Source organism: Alnus glutinosa, chromosome 12, assembly GCF_958979055.1.
Source record: "Alnus glutinosa chromosome 12, dhAlnGlut1.1, whole genome shotgun sequence".
NCBI classification, from domain to species: domain Eukaryota; kingdom Viridiplantae; phylum Streptophyta; class Magnoliopsida; order Fagales; family Betulaceae; genus Alnus; species Alnus glutinosa.
In genome coordinates this window covers 2,929,865-2,948,867 of record NC_084897.1, presented here as the reverse complement: position 1 = coordinate 2,948,867, position 19,003 = coordinate 2,929,865, and the positions used below count along the sequence as shown (strand labels likewise).

The following is a 19,003-nucleotide window of genomic DNA, read 5'->3' as shown; positions in this document are numbered from 1 at the left end:
ATGGGTTTGTCTTTGTAGCAAACTAGTCTTGTAGTATAAAACGTACCTGATGATCCATAGGGTTTTCAAATGGGAAAAAAATGGTCATTGTTGTTAGTTGTTTGACAAAAACCATTAAATCCACATGAAGATCGACGTCACAATATATATCATCAATACATGCAAATTGTTCACAAATTTCGATACTAGGATTTATGATTGACTTTACCCGATCACCAATAATAAAAAGGTACCACAACTTGCAAGACAAGGATCCTCTCAATTTCAAATGAAATTGATAATATCCATTTTATGATCAAGATTTAAAATTCATATATCTAACGGTGTACATGATATCACATTAGTTAATACCGTTAGAGCGTGCATGGTGAGTATACTTACTACTCAAACTGCAATTTTAAAGGATATTCCATATTCACCAAGAAAATCAGTGGCCAATATGCATCCCACGCAAAACAAGTTGATATTCGTATACTTGCACATGCCAAAGAAGTGCACAACATTCCAGGAAAAACAAAAGCAGAATAACATGAACAAGTTATGAATACAACATATCCGAACAATTTTTATTCTCAAGTCTAAGAAGACGATCAATTAAGGACTAATGATGATGGGTATCAATGCCCTCTCCACCCTCTTTGGCCTTCCGTGCAGCTGCTCGCAGTTTACGCTGCTCCTCCTTATAGATCCGATTTCTTCGTTGGAACTGCAGTAGATCGAGACTCAATATAAACAATGTAGATTGAGATGACATGTGACCATATGAATCAAATTGTTATTTCATTGCAATTCACATGCATTTCCTCTGAGGAAGTAAAGATTGACAAACCATTAAACATTAACAAAATATGCGATGCCATGAGACATGCATTAAATAAAAGAGGGCCAGTGAATCAAATTCTTTTCTTGACAATCTATGTGGAGCAAAAAAGTGCAGTTTCTCGCGGAGTGTGACATTTTAGTATTGTGTTTGCTGTAATCATCAGGAAAAAAGCAATAGCACTTCTTAACCAGCCATAGTATGCTACTCATCGAACAAACCCTATAATTTAATAGGACATTTGGAGAAGAAAAAGAAAGGACAGAGAAGAAAGTTGACATCATTTTTCACATTCAGTTCTTGACATTGCACTCATTTTCCTGAAGATACTCCTCAATTGAAATATCATTGTATCCTTTTACACTAGGAGTCAAACATAACATTGTTCCAAGTAATTTTCACCTCCTATATTTGAATGGCCTATAAAGCAATTTTTAGGCTAGATGATATGGTACTATATAGGACCAAACCTTCCATGTCAATAGTGAAGCCTTTATACTCAGTGGGAAAAGAAAAAAAAAAAAATCCTGCTAAACCATTATAACATGACACTTGGAGTATGCTACACGTAAACTAACAAGCTAATCAAAATGGCCAAAATACTTGCATCATAAAAGCTAGCATATAAGTGAAGTGAAATCACTAGTTAAAGTAAGATTATTCCTACAAACAGCAAATCATATTAGTTTAGCTGATAGGGCCAGAGATGGTGTATATGAAAAGCCAAAAAAGTTACTATAAGATGCATCAGAATTTAAAATTTCTTGCTGAAACAAGAATTGGAGAAAGAGAGGAAGAAGAAGAAGCAGAAGCAGAAAAATCAATCTCTGTATGGTCGAGGATACCTCCAACTGACCCTCATCAGTACTGAGCTCAGATTTCCATGTGGAGCAATTGAGATAGGCATATGTTAAGCTTCACATGTATATCCGTATCGTATCATATATAGAACTATAGAATGTCATATATAGAACTACTGAATGTCAAGCAACTAAGAAAATAATATTAATTCCCACTCACCCCCCCACCAAAAAAAGAAAATAGAGAAAAACATAAGCATTTATTAGCCATATACACGTCAAATTTAAGGTATCCCTCTGACAAGACTGAACACAGATTTATGAAAAATATAAATCCTAGAGAATGAGCAACTATAATTGGCAAAATAATGAAACATCAATTAGATTCAGTTGATGAAATAATATAACTCGCATTTTGTTGCTAGTATGCATATCAAAAGATTTGGATCAGTGACAGCATAATGAAAGAAACATTGTTCTCTTTCCCATTCCCCTGATACATATCAGATAGTTTTATAGTTAGAATAACCCTAACAAAGGTTTGTCCTGATATCCATAATGTATTTTTTTTTTTTAATCTCCACTCTCCTACGTAAGGCACTAAGGCTAAGGGAAACTAAATCAAGTCTTTGGATAAACATAAGCCATTACATGGGGAAGTTGTGGTATATCTGCCTAAATTACTTGATGATCTACTGATAAGGGACTTTTGTTTTCTTTACAGCCGACAACAATCGCTGGCGCAGATCATTGGCAGCCGGATAAAGGTATGTCAAATCATACAAACTTTAGTTAGTTTTTCACTTCTTCAATTGACCAGCTATAGTGGCATGTGCAATACCTAGCCCCCAAACAACGTCATAAGGTTTAAGCAACACCAGGCTTTCCAAAACATGCCTCTAAAATTTCAGAAACGATGTGAATGCCACTAATAAAAACAAGTTTTCCCCCATTACATTCAAAAAAGTACCTTACCCACACAATTTGTGACAAAATCGCTTATGATGCTAAATGTACCCTATGCTTAAACAGACATCTCAGCTAAAATCATATTAAAACGACAATAACAAACGATTAGCAAAATTACCCATATAATGATTTCGAAAACAAATTGGTTTTGCATCTTTATCAAAAGCACACAAACCCTTAGCTAGGCACCCAGTACATAATTAGAATCAAAGGCACCGGATTTAGGGTTCACATACCAAATCAAACAGGAACAAATTCAGACTCAACAAGCAAATCCAGCCCAATGATTTAAGGCTTTAGAGCTTTACACTCTGATCCAAGTACGCAAATGAGAATCAAGATAATCAATATTTGACGAATTAATCTTAGGAATGGAAATAGTGAAAGAGAAGGGGACCTCTTTGGAGTGGTGGAGGCACTCGAGGTAGTCCTCGCGGAGGAGAGTGCAGTCCTTGGGCTCGCGGCAGCGGGACATGCACTCGCTGAAGTCCACCCAGAAGTCGTAGCATCGGCCTTTGTTCCCCGTGATTCCCCACCCTGACGCCATTCTCTCTTTGCTCTCTCAATGTGATTTGTGATGGGCGGTCGATGGTAAGACTGTACCTGGTTATTGATGCGTTGAAATTACCATAATGGCTTTGGTTACTGCAAGCTTTTTTGGATGCAAAATGACAACGGGTCGGGTTATAGAAATAGTTTTTTCAAAGCCCAAATCTTTTTATCAAATCCCATTTAAGAAGAGGAAGAAGAAAGGCTTTGGGTGTACATGCGGATATCCGTGTGGTTATTTGCGATATTTACACTGGCATATGTAAAATGTGTATTTTACTTTTAAATATTCTTATTGTCAGTATTGACACCATTTTTTTTACTATCTGCATCTGTACGGTTATTGCGATTATTAAGTGTGGTTATTATCTGCTATCTGTAAATAGGTAATGAACCTATTTTAAATGTTTTTAAAAATAATTTTGAGCGATTTTTAATCTTTTGAGCTTGTTTTTGAAAATATAATGCAATACCAAAAAAATGTAAAACCAATAAAAAAATAAGATGATAGATACGACTTCAAAATATTCATGGTAATCATTGCTCACAATAAACACCATTATGTTTTGTTTATCCATGATTCAATGAGCATAACAATCATGCGAGCAAACATAATAAAACATAAATTACAAATCCAACATAAAATAATAATATTACAAATTCATAAAATAAAAAACATAAACTTGTCTAAATATTATACAATCATAAGTGGAATATATATAAAAATATTAAAAATATATATTAGATATAAAGGGTATGCACATGCGGTTATTATCCGCATACCCTAAAACCGTTATCCGCATCCGCACTTGCGGGTAATGGTTTTTGTTATCCTCATCCGTATATGCAGATAGCCGGTAGCGAATGTGTGCGGATAGTAGATGTAGACAGTTAATATACAGCTGCATGTAAACCGCTACTTCGTTGCGTGTACAAGAGATTTACAAATTCACTATCGAATATTAAATATATGAGATCCTACATATGGGTTGTATAGATTTAATGGTCAATTTACAAAAATGTTGGGTCCCCATATTTGAAAATATGCAACGTCACTAATTTGTTAGGAATTTTTGTTAATTCATAATGGAGGACGCTAAAATACACGAAATACCTTTTGGTATAACAAAAAATATTGCAATGTCGGCTGGACGGTAGACCCACGGCCAAGCCATGGGTTTCAGTTTTTTTTTATTATTATTCTAAAAAAAAAAAATTATTTAGCTATTATAATTTTGTATTTTAAAAAGTTTTATAAGGGTATAAATGACATTTTACTTGCATATCGTCTGATTTAATCCTAAACCTTAACGATAAAGGTGAAATTACAAATTTTTCAAATATAACGGCTTAAAATTGCAACTTTTTAAACATTGAGAATACAATTGTAAAAGTTCATAAATATAAAGGGATAAGTGGAGTTTTTCCTTGTATTTATTATTAAATGGTAATGATGATTTTTTTAGAGTAATTGATAATGATGAATTAGTGGTTATACACTCACCATGTAACTATTAAATAGAAAAAATCTCAATTAAAACATACTTTTTCTAATTAATTAAAAAATTAAAGTTTACTCAAATGTGTTGAACCAGTGTTCTGTATTAACAATATACATGAAACGGGTGAGAGAAAAGCTTTTTACATTCATGCCTTTGCAACTGTTATGGGAATCTTTCGACTACCTTTGAGGACAAAGTTTTCTTCTCAATAAGGTTAAAGGATTTTTTTCTCTTTCTCTTTTTTTTTTTTTTTTTTTTTAAAAAAAATAGTCTATTAAATTAACATTTTTTTTTTTTTTAAAGATAGTATTAAATTAACATTAGTCCTTAGAACATGTGATTTATACATAAATTTTTAGTTTTTACATGTATTTTTAATTCTTACATGCATTTCAAATTAAACATGATCACATGCTTTTAAGAATAGATGTTAATTTAATTGATTGAGTTGAATGGATTTCTCTTTAACAAAGTTTTGCTCCAAACTAAATTAGAGAAAATTAATATATGTTTTTAGGGCAAGCGATTCCCACATACTTTGTTAATCATATTAAAAATGCATGTAAAAATTATGTGCTCTGTTAAATTGTTAACCTTATCAAAAATATATGTGAGAATCATATGCTCTAATGATAAATATCGATTTAAAATATTGGGTTAGAATATTTTTCTCCAACCTAATTTAGAGAAAAACAAATTGTTCATTTCCTCAAACCTAGTTTGAAATAAATTTTTGTTTATACTTTTATATTATCCTTTATCTTTGTGTGAAATGACACTTCTTAGACTTATATATATATTATATGTTTTTTTAATGCTTTTATATTTGCTTTGCATTGATACTTCTACTATCATGTGTACGAAAAAACACTTTTATCAGTTGAGAATTAATATTCAAAACAATATGTTGCTAAAAATTGTTTTTTTTTTTTATTATTATTTTTTTTTTATATATATGCTATTTTTTTTAAGCAATTTACATAACAAAGGGAGAGAATTGAAGGAAGAAACATGAAAGATCGAACACAAAATATTGTGGGGGAACCCAACAACAATCCCAAAACAACTAATATATATAATGCTAAAAAAACCTAAGAACTATTGGGGATGGGTAAAGTGATTGACTCGATCCACCGGGTTATTGACTCAAAGGCCGAAAGAGGTGTCCTTAGATGGCGGTTTGAAGGGGCAATGAACTGCCTAAAATACCTATTAAAGCAACAAGTCTTAAGAACCACATCAGAAAAAGGAGTACTGAAGCTGGCTAAATCAAACTTGCCATAAAGGATCACCACCATGGCATCAAGTGAGGTAAGTACCCAGAAAAATAAGCTTGATAGATACATGATTTGAATATGTAATTGGATATAGGACTCTCCATAAGCAAAAAGAGGATACCAACTATAGAGATCCAAAGAAAATGGAAAGGGAAAGCCGACGATCACCCGTGTGAGCAAAAGCGGGGCAGTGGTGGCGGCAGCAGCGGTCCGTGCAGATCATGGGCAGGAGCCAATGAGTCTGAGGGCCGGGGTGACAAGTGAACAATGGAAATGATTGAGACGTGGTAGATATGACTTTCTCGTTTAAAGAAAAGAAAGAAAGATGGAAGGAATAAGAAGAAAAATGAGGGAACGGGACCGGGGGAGAAAGAGGGAGGAGGAGATCTTCCTTCGTGCATGTTCAGTAGCTTACATGGTACTTAATAAAAAAAAATATACTTAATAAAAAAAAAAAAAAAAATCGAGAAAACCAGATGCCTTGGCACATTCTTGACGTGTGAAATTTGAAGGGAAACTTGTTACGGACAAGAGCAAATCGCTTGGACCTTCCAAGCGTAATCTCTCGGTGTATGTTAAAGAGATGTTACATTCATGGCAGAATATTCTCGGAGGCAATTCAAACGTGATATTCGTATCTTCTTGGCATAATATTCCAACTTTGCATCGGTCAAAAAAGTTTATGATTTCTTGTTGAATAACGGATGATCACCACTGAACAATGGCGGTGGCCCGGTGGCTTGGCCGAGCTGCTCCCAAGTTTTTTTGGTCTTTCTCTTCCTATCTCTCTTTTTATAAAAAAATAAAATAAAATAAAATTTGTTTTTCATTTTTTTTTAGGATTGATTACGCCCAAAATCAAAAAGCAACATCGGTTTCAAAAAGTGTCACGGATGGTATCTGTCTTTAACAAAAAAAAACCCCAACTGAATATACATATATATATATATATATATATATATATTGTTGGGTTGGCATTTGGGGGTGACCGAAAGGCCTGAAGCCACCCCAGGCCAAACAGGGGTTGCCGAGCCACACCCAAGGCACTTGGCGGTTGTTTTGGCCACCCCCAATATTTTTCTCTCAATTTTTTTCAATTTGTTAATAAAAAATGTAATTTTTTAGGATAATTACTTTTTCCCCCAATGAACTACCACCCTTTATCAACATGCCCCCATGAACTGACAACTCAACCAAAATAGAGCATTCAACTACCATCTTTACAGGTTTTCCCCCCTTCCGTTAGTTAGATGCGTTATTTTGGACGGTCAACGCGTCACGTGACCACCACATGCGTTTTTATTATAATTTTTTTCATCTTTGGCCCTCACTTTCAAAGATCCAACCTCAACTCATCCTCTCGTTTATTATCTTCTTCATCTCTCCAACACCATGGACTGCAACACCTGAACTCATCCTCTCATTTATCTTCTTCATCCTCGCATGTCCAACAACTCATGTGGATGCTCAACGAGCTTAGCGCACCTTACGGCAACACACCAATTAAAGCACCACCCATGAACTGTTCTTTCCCCTTTTTTTTTTTTTTTTTTTTCTCTCTTCAATACTAAGTAAATTCTAATATGACACGGTATGAAGAACTAATATTATGTGACAAGCTTGATAGCTACACCCACTCAGGTCTATAAGAATACCTCATTTTACGAACAATGCAGTCCCAAACAGAAACAATAGGAGACAACAGAAAAAGCAGAGTTATAAGCGCTTAAAGATTCATCCCTTGGCACCATTCTATAGATGTAGGGGTGATCACACCATAATTAGTGTGGTCATCCTATACCCAATCATTCCCTAAGAAGGTGATAACTTCCTTGGAGGTTATAACGAAATGATATAACTCTTGATAAAGAGTTGTATTGTATAGAGAAGTGATATAACTCTTCACGAAAAGTTATGATACTTCTATATAAGTGTAGAAAAACAGAACATAAGAATTCATTCTTGCATAATTCTATTTTTCTTTCTCTTTTTTCCTCCATTGGATTTCTACCCTAACGGGGACTAAATCCTTCTACATTTAGATCCTTATATCTATTTTCCATCAGTGGTATTAGAGCCATAGGGATAATGGAACAAGGGAAAGAAAAATCAGGAGAAGAGCAACAACAATCTGAAGATCTTCAAACAATTCTGTGGCAAATCCTTCAAACAATCAACTGACAAGTTTTGGTTTTGGCATCTACAATTATGTTCTATAATATTCATTTATTATTGTAAAACCACAAGCAAAACCACTTACTATCACTGTGGGTGGTTTACAATACACTGGTAATGCTGAACTTTTGAAGCCCCGCTATTTACTCGAGGAAGATCATTGGAGCACTCATCATCCATCTCCATTGAAGCCACAAGAGACATCTTTCCATTGAGTGTATGGAAAAATCATCTCTTGGAGAAAAAGGAAAATCACCATTTGTAGAAGGAGAATGACCCATTCTTGACGAAGAAGAAGAAAAACCGATCAACGAATTAACAATTTCAGGTTTTTCTTCAATTTCTTCCTCTGCTAATTCTGGAAATTTTTCTGCAAATTTGTGGGACCAGTTAGAACTTGAAAACTGCCCAACATCTTATCAAAATGACACAGTTTTGATAAAAAAAAAAAAAAGGGGCTGATTTCGACCCTAAAGGGTCCAGCCAAAACGACGTCATTTCACATAAGTGGAACGATGCCGTTTCAGACGTCTACCAAAAGGCGCCTTTTGGCCCTTCTGAACACGACGTCGTTTCACAGAGGAACGACGCCGTTTCACTGGCGCAGTCCTTTACGGTTTTGGATCTCCACAATGAAGCTGATTTGCGCCCGATCCGACCCGGCCCGCAAGACCACAGTTATGGATCTAGAGCTAAGCCCAAATTCAGACCTGGCTCGTGACCCTCGCGCAAACTCACGGGTAAAGCCCGATTCGTTTCGCACCTATTGGAACCATCCGATTCAGCGAAACCGCCCATTCCAACAGACGCGCTCGATCCATCCGACCTGCCTGATTCACCCAAACCGGCCTAATAAGGGTGTTTGTACTGATTTTGGTCGTTTTGGCTTGTTTCAACCCTGATTCAAACGATTCCAAAACCACTGGAAAGGCAATTGGACCGGCAAGAAGAATACAGGTTTTTCAAAGTACAAATTTCATAATAATAATTTTAAAAAAATATTGGGAAAAAGGAGAATCTTCGAATCAAGGCCATTGGAAAGTGAATCGTAGATTTGAACCACAGGTTGAATTTACAATTCCAGATTTGGCACGATCGGAGATTACGGCTAATAGAAAATTAAAGGGTCCACACCCTTATGAATATTGGACAGGCCTTAAAACATACAATTGTTATTAAATAAATATAAGGGGTAATTACCTTTTCCCCTCATTAACTACCAAAAAATGCGTTATGCCCCCATGAACTACCAACTTGACCAAAATAGAGCATCCAACTACCAACTTTACACATTGACAGAATATGCCAGTTTTGGACGTTAATTTTGATTAGAAGACAAAAATTCTCTCAATTGATCAAAAAAAACAAAAAAAAAATTGGTTTATTAATTTGGTTTAAATTTATTTATAAAAAATATTAAAACTAATATATTTAATTAAAAAAAAAAAAAAAAAAAGCAAAAAACCAAAGGAAAAGGGGGTGGGTGCCTCTAGGGTGGCCGTGAGCCATCCTAGAGGTGGCCGGACCCACCTCTGGGGTTGGCTTGCAGGCCACCCCCTCCACCTAAGGGGGTAGCTGCCACCCCCTATGGCAGTCACCCCTTTTCCTTTGGTTTTTTGCTTCTTCTTTTTTTAGTTGATGGCATTTATGTCATTTTTAAAATTGAGTTAGGGTATCTGAGTCTTTTTACGAGTTAGGCTGACAAAAAGGGGCAAAACATGTAACTCTGGTAGTTGAATGCTCTTTTTTGGTCAAGTTGGTAGTTCATGGGGGCATAGCGCATTTTTTAGTAGTTGATAGAGGGAAAAGATAATTACCCTTAAATATAATAATTCACGTATGGAATAAAATGATTATGTAGGTGACTACGTTAATCAAATGGAACTTATTGCAAAAGAATTATCTAATGCAGGTCATCCAGTGTCTGACAAAATGCAAGTAACAACCATACTTTATAGTCTTCCTCTATCATGGGAGTATGTGGTAACATCTTGGACACTTAGTGGCAAAGATATTTCCATGACATCACTTCCGGTACTACTTGTGTTGGTAGAAGAGAGGATGAAGCGAAGACAAAAAGAAGGGAGAGCTACAAACTTATTGATGGCACAAACAACTTCACAGACATCGCATGCACCCACATTCAAAGGACATTTGAAGAAATTCAAAAGAAAATGGAAGGGTAAACCTAAAGGGAATTTCAAAAACAAAAGAGCATGCTACAGATGTGGAAAGATGAGACATTTTAAAGTAAATTGTCCAAAGACCAATGGCGGCAAGAAACAAAACGAAATTGCTATGACAATTACTGAAGTAATGATGGTAGAACCGTCAACAAATTCATGGTGGATAGATTCGGTGGCAACAAGACATATTACAAGAAGTCGCGAATTTTTTGTTGATTTCACAGAAAAAGCAATCGGTGAACACAAAGTTTACATGGGCAACAATACTTACAGTGATGTCTTAGGTGAAAGAAAATGTAAGATTTCTGTCAATGGGTCAGTTATTGTTTTATACAATGTTTTGTTTGTACCAAGTATCTGTAGAAATTTAATATATGTACCAATATTAGGCGATAAAGGATATACTATTAAGTTTAAAACAGGAAAGGTGTACATTAGTAGAGGGAATATATCCGTAAAAGGTACTAAAATACACCATATGTATTTTTTGAAAGTTGATAAATAAAAAATCAATTTCTGATTATTTGATTGTGTCAGTTGATAGTTCTTTCTTATGGCATTTAAGATTATGTCACATTAATAAGGATAAAGTAATCCGAATGAGTAAGGATGGATTATTAGCAAACATTGATTCTGAAGATTTCAATATATGTGAATCATGTATTAAAGAAAAATTAACTAACAAGTCTTTTTCCAAACATTGGAAATCAACAGAATTGTTGGAAATAATTCATTCGGATATATGTGGACCTTTCAGAATTAAAACACATAGAGGAATGGAATATTTTATTACTTTTACAAATGATTATTCAAGATATGGACATATCTACCTAATTAAACATAAGTCTGAAGCTATTGAAAAATTTAAAGAATATAAATTAAAAGTTGAAAAACAATTAGGTAGATCCATAAAAAACTTAAATAATGATAGAGGTGGTGAATACGAAGCCATGAAATTTTTCTGTAAGGAAAATGGAATACAACATTTATTCACGATGCCTTATAAACCTCAACAAAATGGTATTGCAGAGAGGCGAAATAGAACTTTAATGGAAATGACTAGATCTATGATGGCCTATACTGATTTACCTGTTCATTTTTGGGGCGAGGCATTATGAATTGCAGCCTATATTCTTAATAGAGTTAAAACAAAATCAAAGCTACTTACTCCTTATGAATATTGGACAGGCCTTAAACTAAATATTCAACATCTCAAATTTTGGGGATGTAGAGCACATGTACTTATCCCAAAACCTCTAGGAGATAAATTAAGAAGCAAAACCTGGGAATGCAAGTTTATAGGGTATGTGGATAAGGGTAGTGGTTATAAATATTATCATTTTAAAAAAGGATTGATAGAAAGTAGGGATGCTATATTTCTTAAGAATATCAATCAGATCACTCCTACAGATGCACTTACATTTTCCAAGACATAGAGGATCCATCAATCTATTCTCCACTAAACAGCACACATGAGACAAATCTTCAGATTAGTAGGAGTATTAAAAGGAAATTTGACGATCTATCTCACATGGATACAGAAGATAAAAACAGTAAAGTAAAAGACAAAGGCAACCATCAATAAAACTCAAATATCATTATGTTTTAAGTGTAGATGACATAAATCTACAAGATGATATGATGAATTTTAAAGAAGCAATGAATAGCATTGATGCTGATAAATTGATCGAAGCTATGAATGATGAGATTGATTCAATTAGGAACAACGATGTATAGGAACTCATAGATCTTCCAAGTCAAATGAAAGCAATAGGATGCAAGTAGGTACTCAGAAAGAAATTCAAAGCAGATGGAAGCCTTGACAAATACAAAGCTAGGTTGGTAACCAAAGGATTTACTCAGCAACACGGTATAGACTTTGTAGATACATATTCGCCTGTAGCAAAATTTACATCTAACAAAATAATCATGTCTATTGTTGCTAAAATGGATCTAGAATTACATCAGCTAGATGTGAAGACATCATTTTTAAATGGGGAATTAAAAGAAGACATCCATATGATTCAGCCAGAGAGATTTGAACAAGATAAACATAAAGAAAAGGTCTACATATTGAAAAGATCTTTATATGGATTAAAACAATCATCAAGACAATGGTATTTGAAATTCCATCAAGCAATACTAGAAAATGGTTTCGTGGTTAGTCCACTAGATCATTGCGTTTATATATGTAAAAATAATGATAAATTAACTATATTATCATTATATGTAGATGACTTATTATTGACTGGAAATTGCCCAAATATGATTAGTAAAACTAAAGTTTTCTTAGCATCCAAATTTGAAATAAAAGACATGGGTACTGCTAACTATGTTTTGGGAATAAGGATTTCTAGAGATAGAAATTCAAAATTATTATACCTGAATTAAGAAAAATAGCTGGACAAGATACTTAAAAGTTTAAAATGAATAATTGTAAACCTTTAAGTACACCTACTTCAAAAGGTCAACATCTGAGCAAAACGATGTCCCTAAAATGAGACAGATATTAAAGACATGGAATCCGTTTCCTATGCTCAGGCAGTGGATAGTCTAATGTATGCTATGACAAGTACAAGACCTGATATTTGCCATGCGGTAGGATTGGTCAGTAGATATCAGCCCAATCCTGGGAAGGCACACTGGCAAGCAGTAAAACGAATATTTAGATATTTGCAAGGTACTAAAAACATCAAGCTATGTTTTGGTATAAGTGATCTAAAAATTGCAGGATACACAGACGCAGATTTTGCAGGAGATGCAGATGACAGAAAGTCTACAAGTGGTTATGTGTTCCTATTTGGTGGAACAACTGTTTCTTGGTCTAGCAAAAAAAAAAAATTGTGTTGTAAAATCCACCATGGAGGCTGAGTATATATTATGCAGCACAGCAATAAGTAATGAAGTCTGGATTGGACGTTTTATTGAAAGTTTAAACTTAAGTATAAATAATAGACCTATCACTGTGTTTTGTGATAATAAGTCTGCTATTTCTTTAATAAAAAGTGGTGCACATAGTACTAAAGGTAAACACATTGATATAAATTATCACTATATTCAAGATATAGTAGAGAAAGGAGAAATAAATGTTGAATTTATTTCATCAACTGAAATGGTGGCCAATCCTATGACCAAAGGATTGTCTCTGGAAAAATTCAGAGAGTATGTAGTGACAATGGCATTGAGTATACCTAAGTGATAGCTACATGGGTTAATGCATAGTCGGAAGGATCTGGGGGCGCCTAGAACAATGATTTTATGCACTTCTATTCTATGACAAAATAATGATCAAATTAAAGAGCAGATGACACTGATGAGGTACGGATATTGCATCTCACATAAATGTAAAATCCATTTGAAATGCATTACGTTGGGATCGAGTAATATCTATGCTCTGAAAGTATAGAAAGACGCTAATAAGGTGTATCAAGAAAAGTCTCAGGAATAGAGATTTTTTAGAAAGAACTTGATCAAAAATTTAGTGCAGGTCAACACATGGTTTTGTGTATGACTGAAGTCGTCAATCATGGAATGGGTATGGATTATACTCCCAATCATGGAAAATTGATGACGTTCGTTCATAAGATAACGAAATGAAGTCATTCCTAATATGATATTGGTATGATAATATATGGTAAAGGATGCGGTTAGATAAAAATGATAAAAGCGTGCGCACGTGGAATAAGATTAAGATTTGACGCCGATCTGTAGGTTTTACAGATGAGAGTTAGCATGGATAAAAATTATTATCATTATGATAATTATACTATACTAAAGATTATCACCAAAATGTTATAGTGTGATCAAGTGGGAGATGTAGATGTAGGGGCAGGGGCGGAGGGAGGGGGGGTCGAGAGGGGGCACATGCCCCCCCTCAACCCCCAAATATTTTCCTTACTCCTAACAATGTTTATTTGGATATCTTAAATGCCCACCATCAACCACTCATCATCAGGGGCATGAAGGCATCGACATTATCGGAAATGGCAATCAGCAAACGATCCTCAAACTCTCTAAATTTCAGTTTTCCTGTTTCAGAGTTTTTAAAATTAGGTCAAGTCACGAAGAAGACAATACACAGTTACAAACGGTGCCGTTTGAACATTAGTCTTTATGATATATACAAAAACGCACCCTTTCAATTAAACCCGTGAGTTGTGTTTTTTTAAAGGACAAAATGCTTCGGAAGTTCATAGGCCGTATCTGAGAGTTGAGTTGCGTCAGTGTGTGAAGTGCCGGTTCATAGTTTTAAAAAAGCACCGTTTTCTTTAGCCTTAAGCATGACTCTGCGTGAGTCTTTAGAGTATTAGACAGTGAAAAAGTGGCCTTTCGGCTTAGAAAAAAAAAAAAAAAGAAAAAAAAAGAGAGAAGAAGACGAAAACATGACTTTTCGTTTGACAATTTGACTATTGATCCACGTATTAATTAGTATATTGCATATTAAAAAAAAAAAAAAAAAAAGATTCATCAATTTTTATTCAAATTTATTTTCTAATCTTGACCCCCCTGAACTAAAATCCTGGCTCCGCTACTGTGTAGGGGTGATCACACCATAATTAGTGTGGTCATCCTATACCCAATCATTCCCTAAGAAGGTGATAACTTCCATGAAAGTTATAGCGAAATGATATCACCATTGATAAAGAGTTATATTATTTAGAGAAATGATACAACTCTTCATAAAGAGTTGTATTGTATAGAGAAGTTATATAACACTTCACGAAGAGTTATGATACTTCTACATAACTGTAGAAAAACAGAACATAAGAATTCATTCTTTCATAATTCTGTTTTTCTTTCTCTTTTCTCCTTCATTGGATTTCTAACCTAATGGGACTAAATCCTTCTACATTCAGATCCATACAACTATTTTCCATCACATTCTTCGTAATTTCCCACGAACCTTGCATTTACGATCCATTCTTCACACCTAGAGAACCAAAAAACCAGTATAACTTTTTAAAGCAACAAATACAGTTTGGTTCAAACAGCTCTCACATGCCTTCCCTACTGCATTGGAGATGAAGACTAAGCATGTAAGTTAGACTGAGATAGCAAAGACCACTGGACTTCGTAAACACACATTTACGCATAGCAACTGTGAACACAATAGTCGCAGTTCGTTGATAGTTACAATAACAAACAACAGAAAAGGCTTAATCACTGAGAGTTCCTAAAGGATATTAATTCCAATTGAAAATGTCAATAAGATAGTCCACAAACTAACTACAACTCATATAAGAAACCCAAAGATAAATTGACAACCATGATGACTAACAACTCCAACTGAGCACTGGCGATCCAAATTACCAATCTCTAAAACAAAATAACATGCATGCAAAAACTCAAAAAGAAAAGAAACTTGCACATCATATAAATGGAAAACAGAGGAAACTTCTGACAAAAATATACAAACTAAAAGATGCATGCACAAAAGACATACAGAGATGAACAAAGTCGACTACATGATCCCCACCCCTATAGCAAGCAAAATGGAAAGAACATTCACGGCCGCTCCAACCATGTATTTAGCTCAGCTCTTGTTCACGTAGTACCCTTTTACACTCTTTCTGAAGAAAATGTTAGGCACAAATATTCCTACTATTTTGTAGTACACAACTTCTCCAAGCAGTGGGTGCATGCTGCGTATTCTTTGAAGATGGACAGAAGAAACGCATGTGTAATCACTTATTATGGTGATGGCGGTTTAAGCGAGCTGAAGTACTAACCAAGATCACAAGTTTTAATGGTATCAATCACTTGAAAAGCCATGGCTAAATTTTTATTTGGAAAAGCATTATTTTCGCTGGTGAAAGTGCCCGTGTCATCCAGTAGAAGTTATGCAACGTAGGATTCGTAGCCCTACGTCCAGCACATCCCCAATTAAATTAAATGAATGTCATTAATAGATATAATTCCTAAAAAAAAAAAAAAAGATAAGAACTCATGAAACGAGGAAGCAGGCTAAAAGAGAGAGGCGACACAGAATGTAACAAACAAGTAGTGGGGGCTCATGACTATCTAGTTAGTTCTGTTATGATATGACTTGCATTTAACAAGTCTTGGTGAAGCTTTCTTCTTGGAGAAGTAAAGTCCTCTTTATGAAACGCATGTGTAATCACATATTTTGGTGATGGCAGTTTAAACGAGGTGAAGTACTAACCAAGACCACGAGTTTTAATGGTATCAATCACTTGAAAAGCCATGGCTCAATTTTTATTTGGGAAAGCATTCTTTTCGCTGGTGAAGGTGCCCGTGTCATCCAGTAGAAGTTATGAAACGTAGGATTCGTAGTCCTACATATAGCACATTCCCAAAGAAATTAAATGAATGTCATTAATCGATATAATTCCTAAAAAAAAAAAAAAAGGATAAGAACTCATGAAATGGCGAAGCAGGCTAAAAGAGAGAGGACGACACAGAATGTAACAAACAAGTAGTGGGTGCTCATGACTATCTAGTTAGTTCTGTTATGATATGACTTGCATTTAACAAGTCTTGGTGAAACTTTCTTCTTGGAGAAGTAAAGTCCTCTTTATGAAACGCATGTGTAATCACTTATTTTGGCGATAGCGGTTTAAGTGAGGTGAAGTACTAACCAAGACCACGAGTTTTAATGGTATCAATCACTTGAAAAGCCATGGCTCAATTTTTATTTGGGAAAGCATTCTTTTCGCTGGTGAAGGTGCCCGTGTCATCCAGTAGAAGTTATGCATCGTAGGATTCGTAGCCCTACGTACAGCACATTCCCAAAGAAATTAAATGAATGTCATTAATAGATATAATTCCTAAAAAAAAAAGAGGATAAGAACTCATGAAATGGCGAAGTAGGCTAAAAGAGAGAGGACGACACAGAATGTAACAAACAAGTAGTGGGCGCTCATGACTATCTAATTAGTTCTGTTGTGATATGACTTGCATTTAACAAGTCTTGGTGAAGATTTCTTCTTGGAGAAGTAAAGTCCTCTTTATGAAACGTATGTGTAATCACTTATTTTGGTAATGGCGGTTTAAGCGAGGTGAAGTACTAACCAAGACCACGAGTTTTAATGGTATCAATCACTTGAAAAGCCATGGCTCAATTTTTATTTGGGAAAGCATTCTTTTCGCTGGTGAAGGTGCCCGTGTCATCCAGTAGAGGTTATGAATCGTAGGATTCGTAGTCCTACGTATAGCACATTCCCAAAGAAATTAAATGAATGTCATTAATCGATATAATTCCTAAAAAAAAAAAAAGGATAAGAACTCATGAAATGGCGAAGCAGTCTAAAAGAGAGAGGACGACACAGAATGTAACAAACAAGTAGTGGACGCTCATGACTATCTAGTTAGTTCTGTTATGATATGACTTGCATTTAACAAGTCTTGGTGAAGCTTTCTTCTTGGAGAAGTAAAGTCCTCTTTATGAAACGCATGTGTAATCACTTATTTTGGTGATGGCGGTTTAAGCGAGGTGAAGTACTAACCAAGACCACGAGTTTTAATGGTATCAATCACTTGAAAAGCCATGGCTCAATTTTTATTTGGGAAAGCATTCTTTTCGCTGGTGAAGGTGCCCGTGTCATCCAGTAGAAGTTATGCATCGTAGGATTCGTAGCCCTACGTACAGCACATTCCCAAAGAAATTAAATGAATGTCATTAATAGATATAATTCCTAAAAAAAAAGAGAGGATAAGAACTCATGAAATGGCGAAGTAGGCTAAAAGAGAGAGGACGACACAGAATGTAACAAACAAGTAGTGGGCGCTCATGACTATCTAATTAGTTCTGTTGAGATATGACTTGCATTTAACAAGTCTTGGTGAAGATTTCTTCTTGGAGAAGTAAAGTCCTCTTTATGAAACGCATGTGTAATCACTTATTTTGGTGATGGCGGTTTATGCGAAGTGAAGTACTAACCAAGACCACGAGTTTTAATGGTATCAATTACTTGAAAAGCCATGGCTCAATTTTTATTTGGGAAAGCATATTCTTTGGTGGTGAAGGTGCTCGTGCTATCCAATAGAAGTTATGCATCGTCGGATTCGTAGCCCTACGTACAGCACATTCCTAAAGAAATTAAATGAATGTCATTAATAGATATTATTCCTAAAAAAAAAAAAGGATAAGAACTCATGAAATGGCGAAGCAAACTAAAAGAGAGAGGGCGACACAGAATGTAACAAACAAGTAGTGGGCGCTCATGACAATCTGGTTTGTTCTGTTATGAAACGACTTGCATTTAACAAGTCTTGAGGAAGCTTTCTTCTTGGAGAAGTAAAGTCCCTTTTATGAAACGCATGTGTAATCACTTATTTTGGTGATAACGGTTTATGCGAGGTGAAGTACTAAGCAAGGCCACGAGTTTTAATGGTATCAATCACTTGAAAAGCCATGGCTCAATTTTTATTTAAGAAAGCATTCTTTTCGCTGGTGAATGTGCCCATGTCATCCAGTAGAAGTTATCCATCGTAGGATTCGTAGCCCTACGTATAGCACATTCCCAAAGAAAATTAAATGAATGTCATTAATAGATATAATTCCTAAAACAAAAGAGAGGATAAGAACTCATGCAATGGCGAAGCAGGCTAAAAGAGAGAGGACGACACAGAATGTAACAAACAAGTAGTGGGCGCTCATGACTATCTAGTTAGTTCTGTTGTGATATGACTTGCATTTAACAAGTCTTGGTGAAGCTTTCTTCTTGGAGAGGTAAAGTCCTCTTTATGAAACGCATGTGTAATC

At 35.1% G+C, this 19,003-nt stretch overlaps 1 protein-coding gene across 1 annotated transcript; it reads right to left on the bottom strand.

Moving 5' to 3' along the window:
• Positions 1 to 390: 390 nt before the first annotated feature.
• LOC133851138 (NADH dehydrogenase [ubiquinone] iron-sulfur protein 5-B) lies at positions 391 to 3,230 on the bottom strand. Its single transcript, XM_062287447.1, has 2 exons — positions 2,987 to 3,230; positions 391 to 706 (listed from the first exon to the last, which is right to left on the bottom strand). Exons 1-2 carry the CDS (start codon positions 3,134 to 3,136, stop codon positions 602 to 604), a joined length of 255 nt encoding a protein of 84 aa, XP_062143431.1. The 5' UTR covers positions 3,137 to 3,230; the 3' UTR covers positions 391 to 601.
• Between the last annotated feature and the right edge of the window lie 15,773 nt (positions 3,231 to 19,003).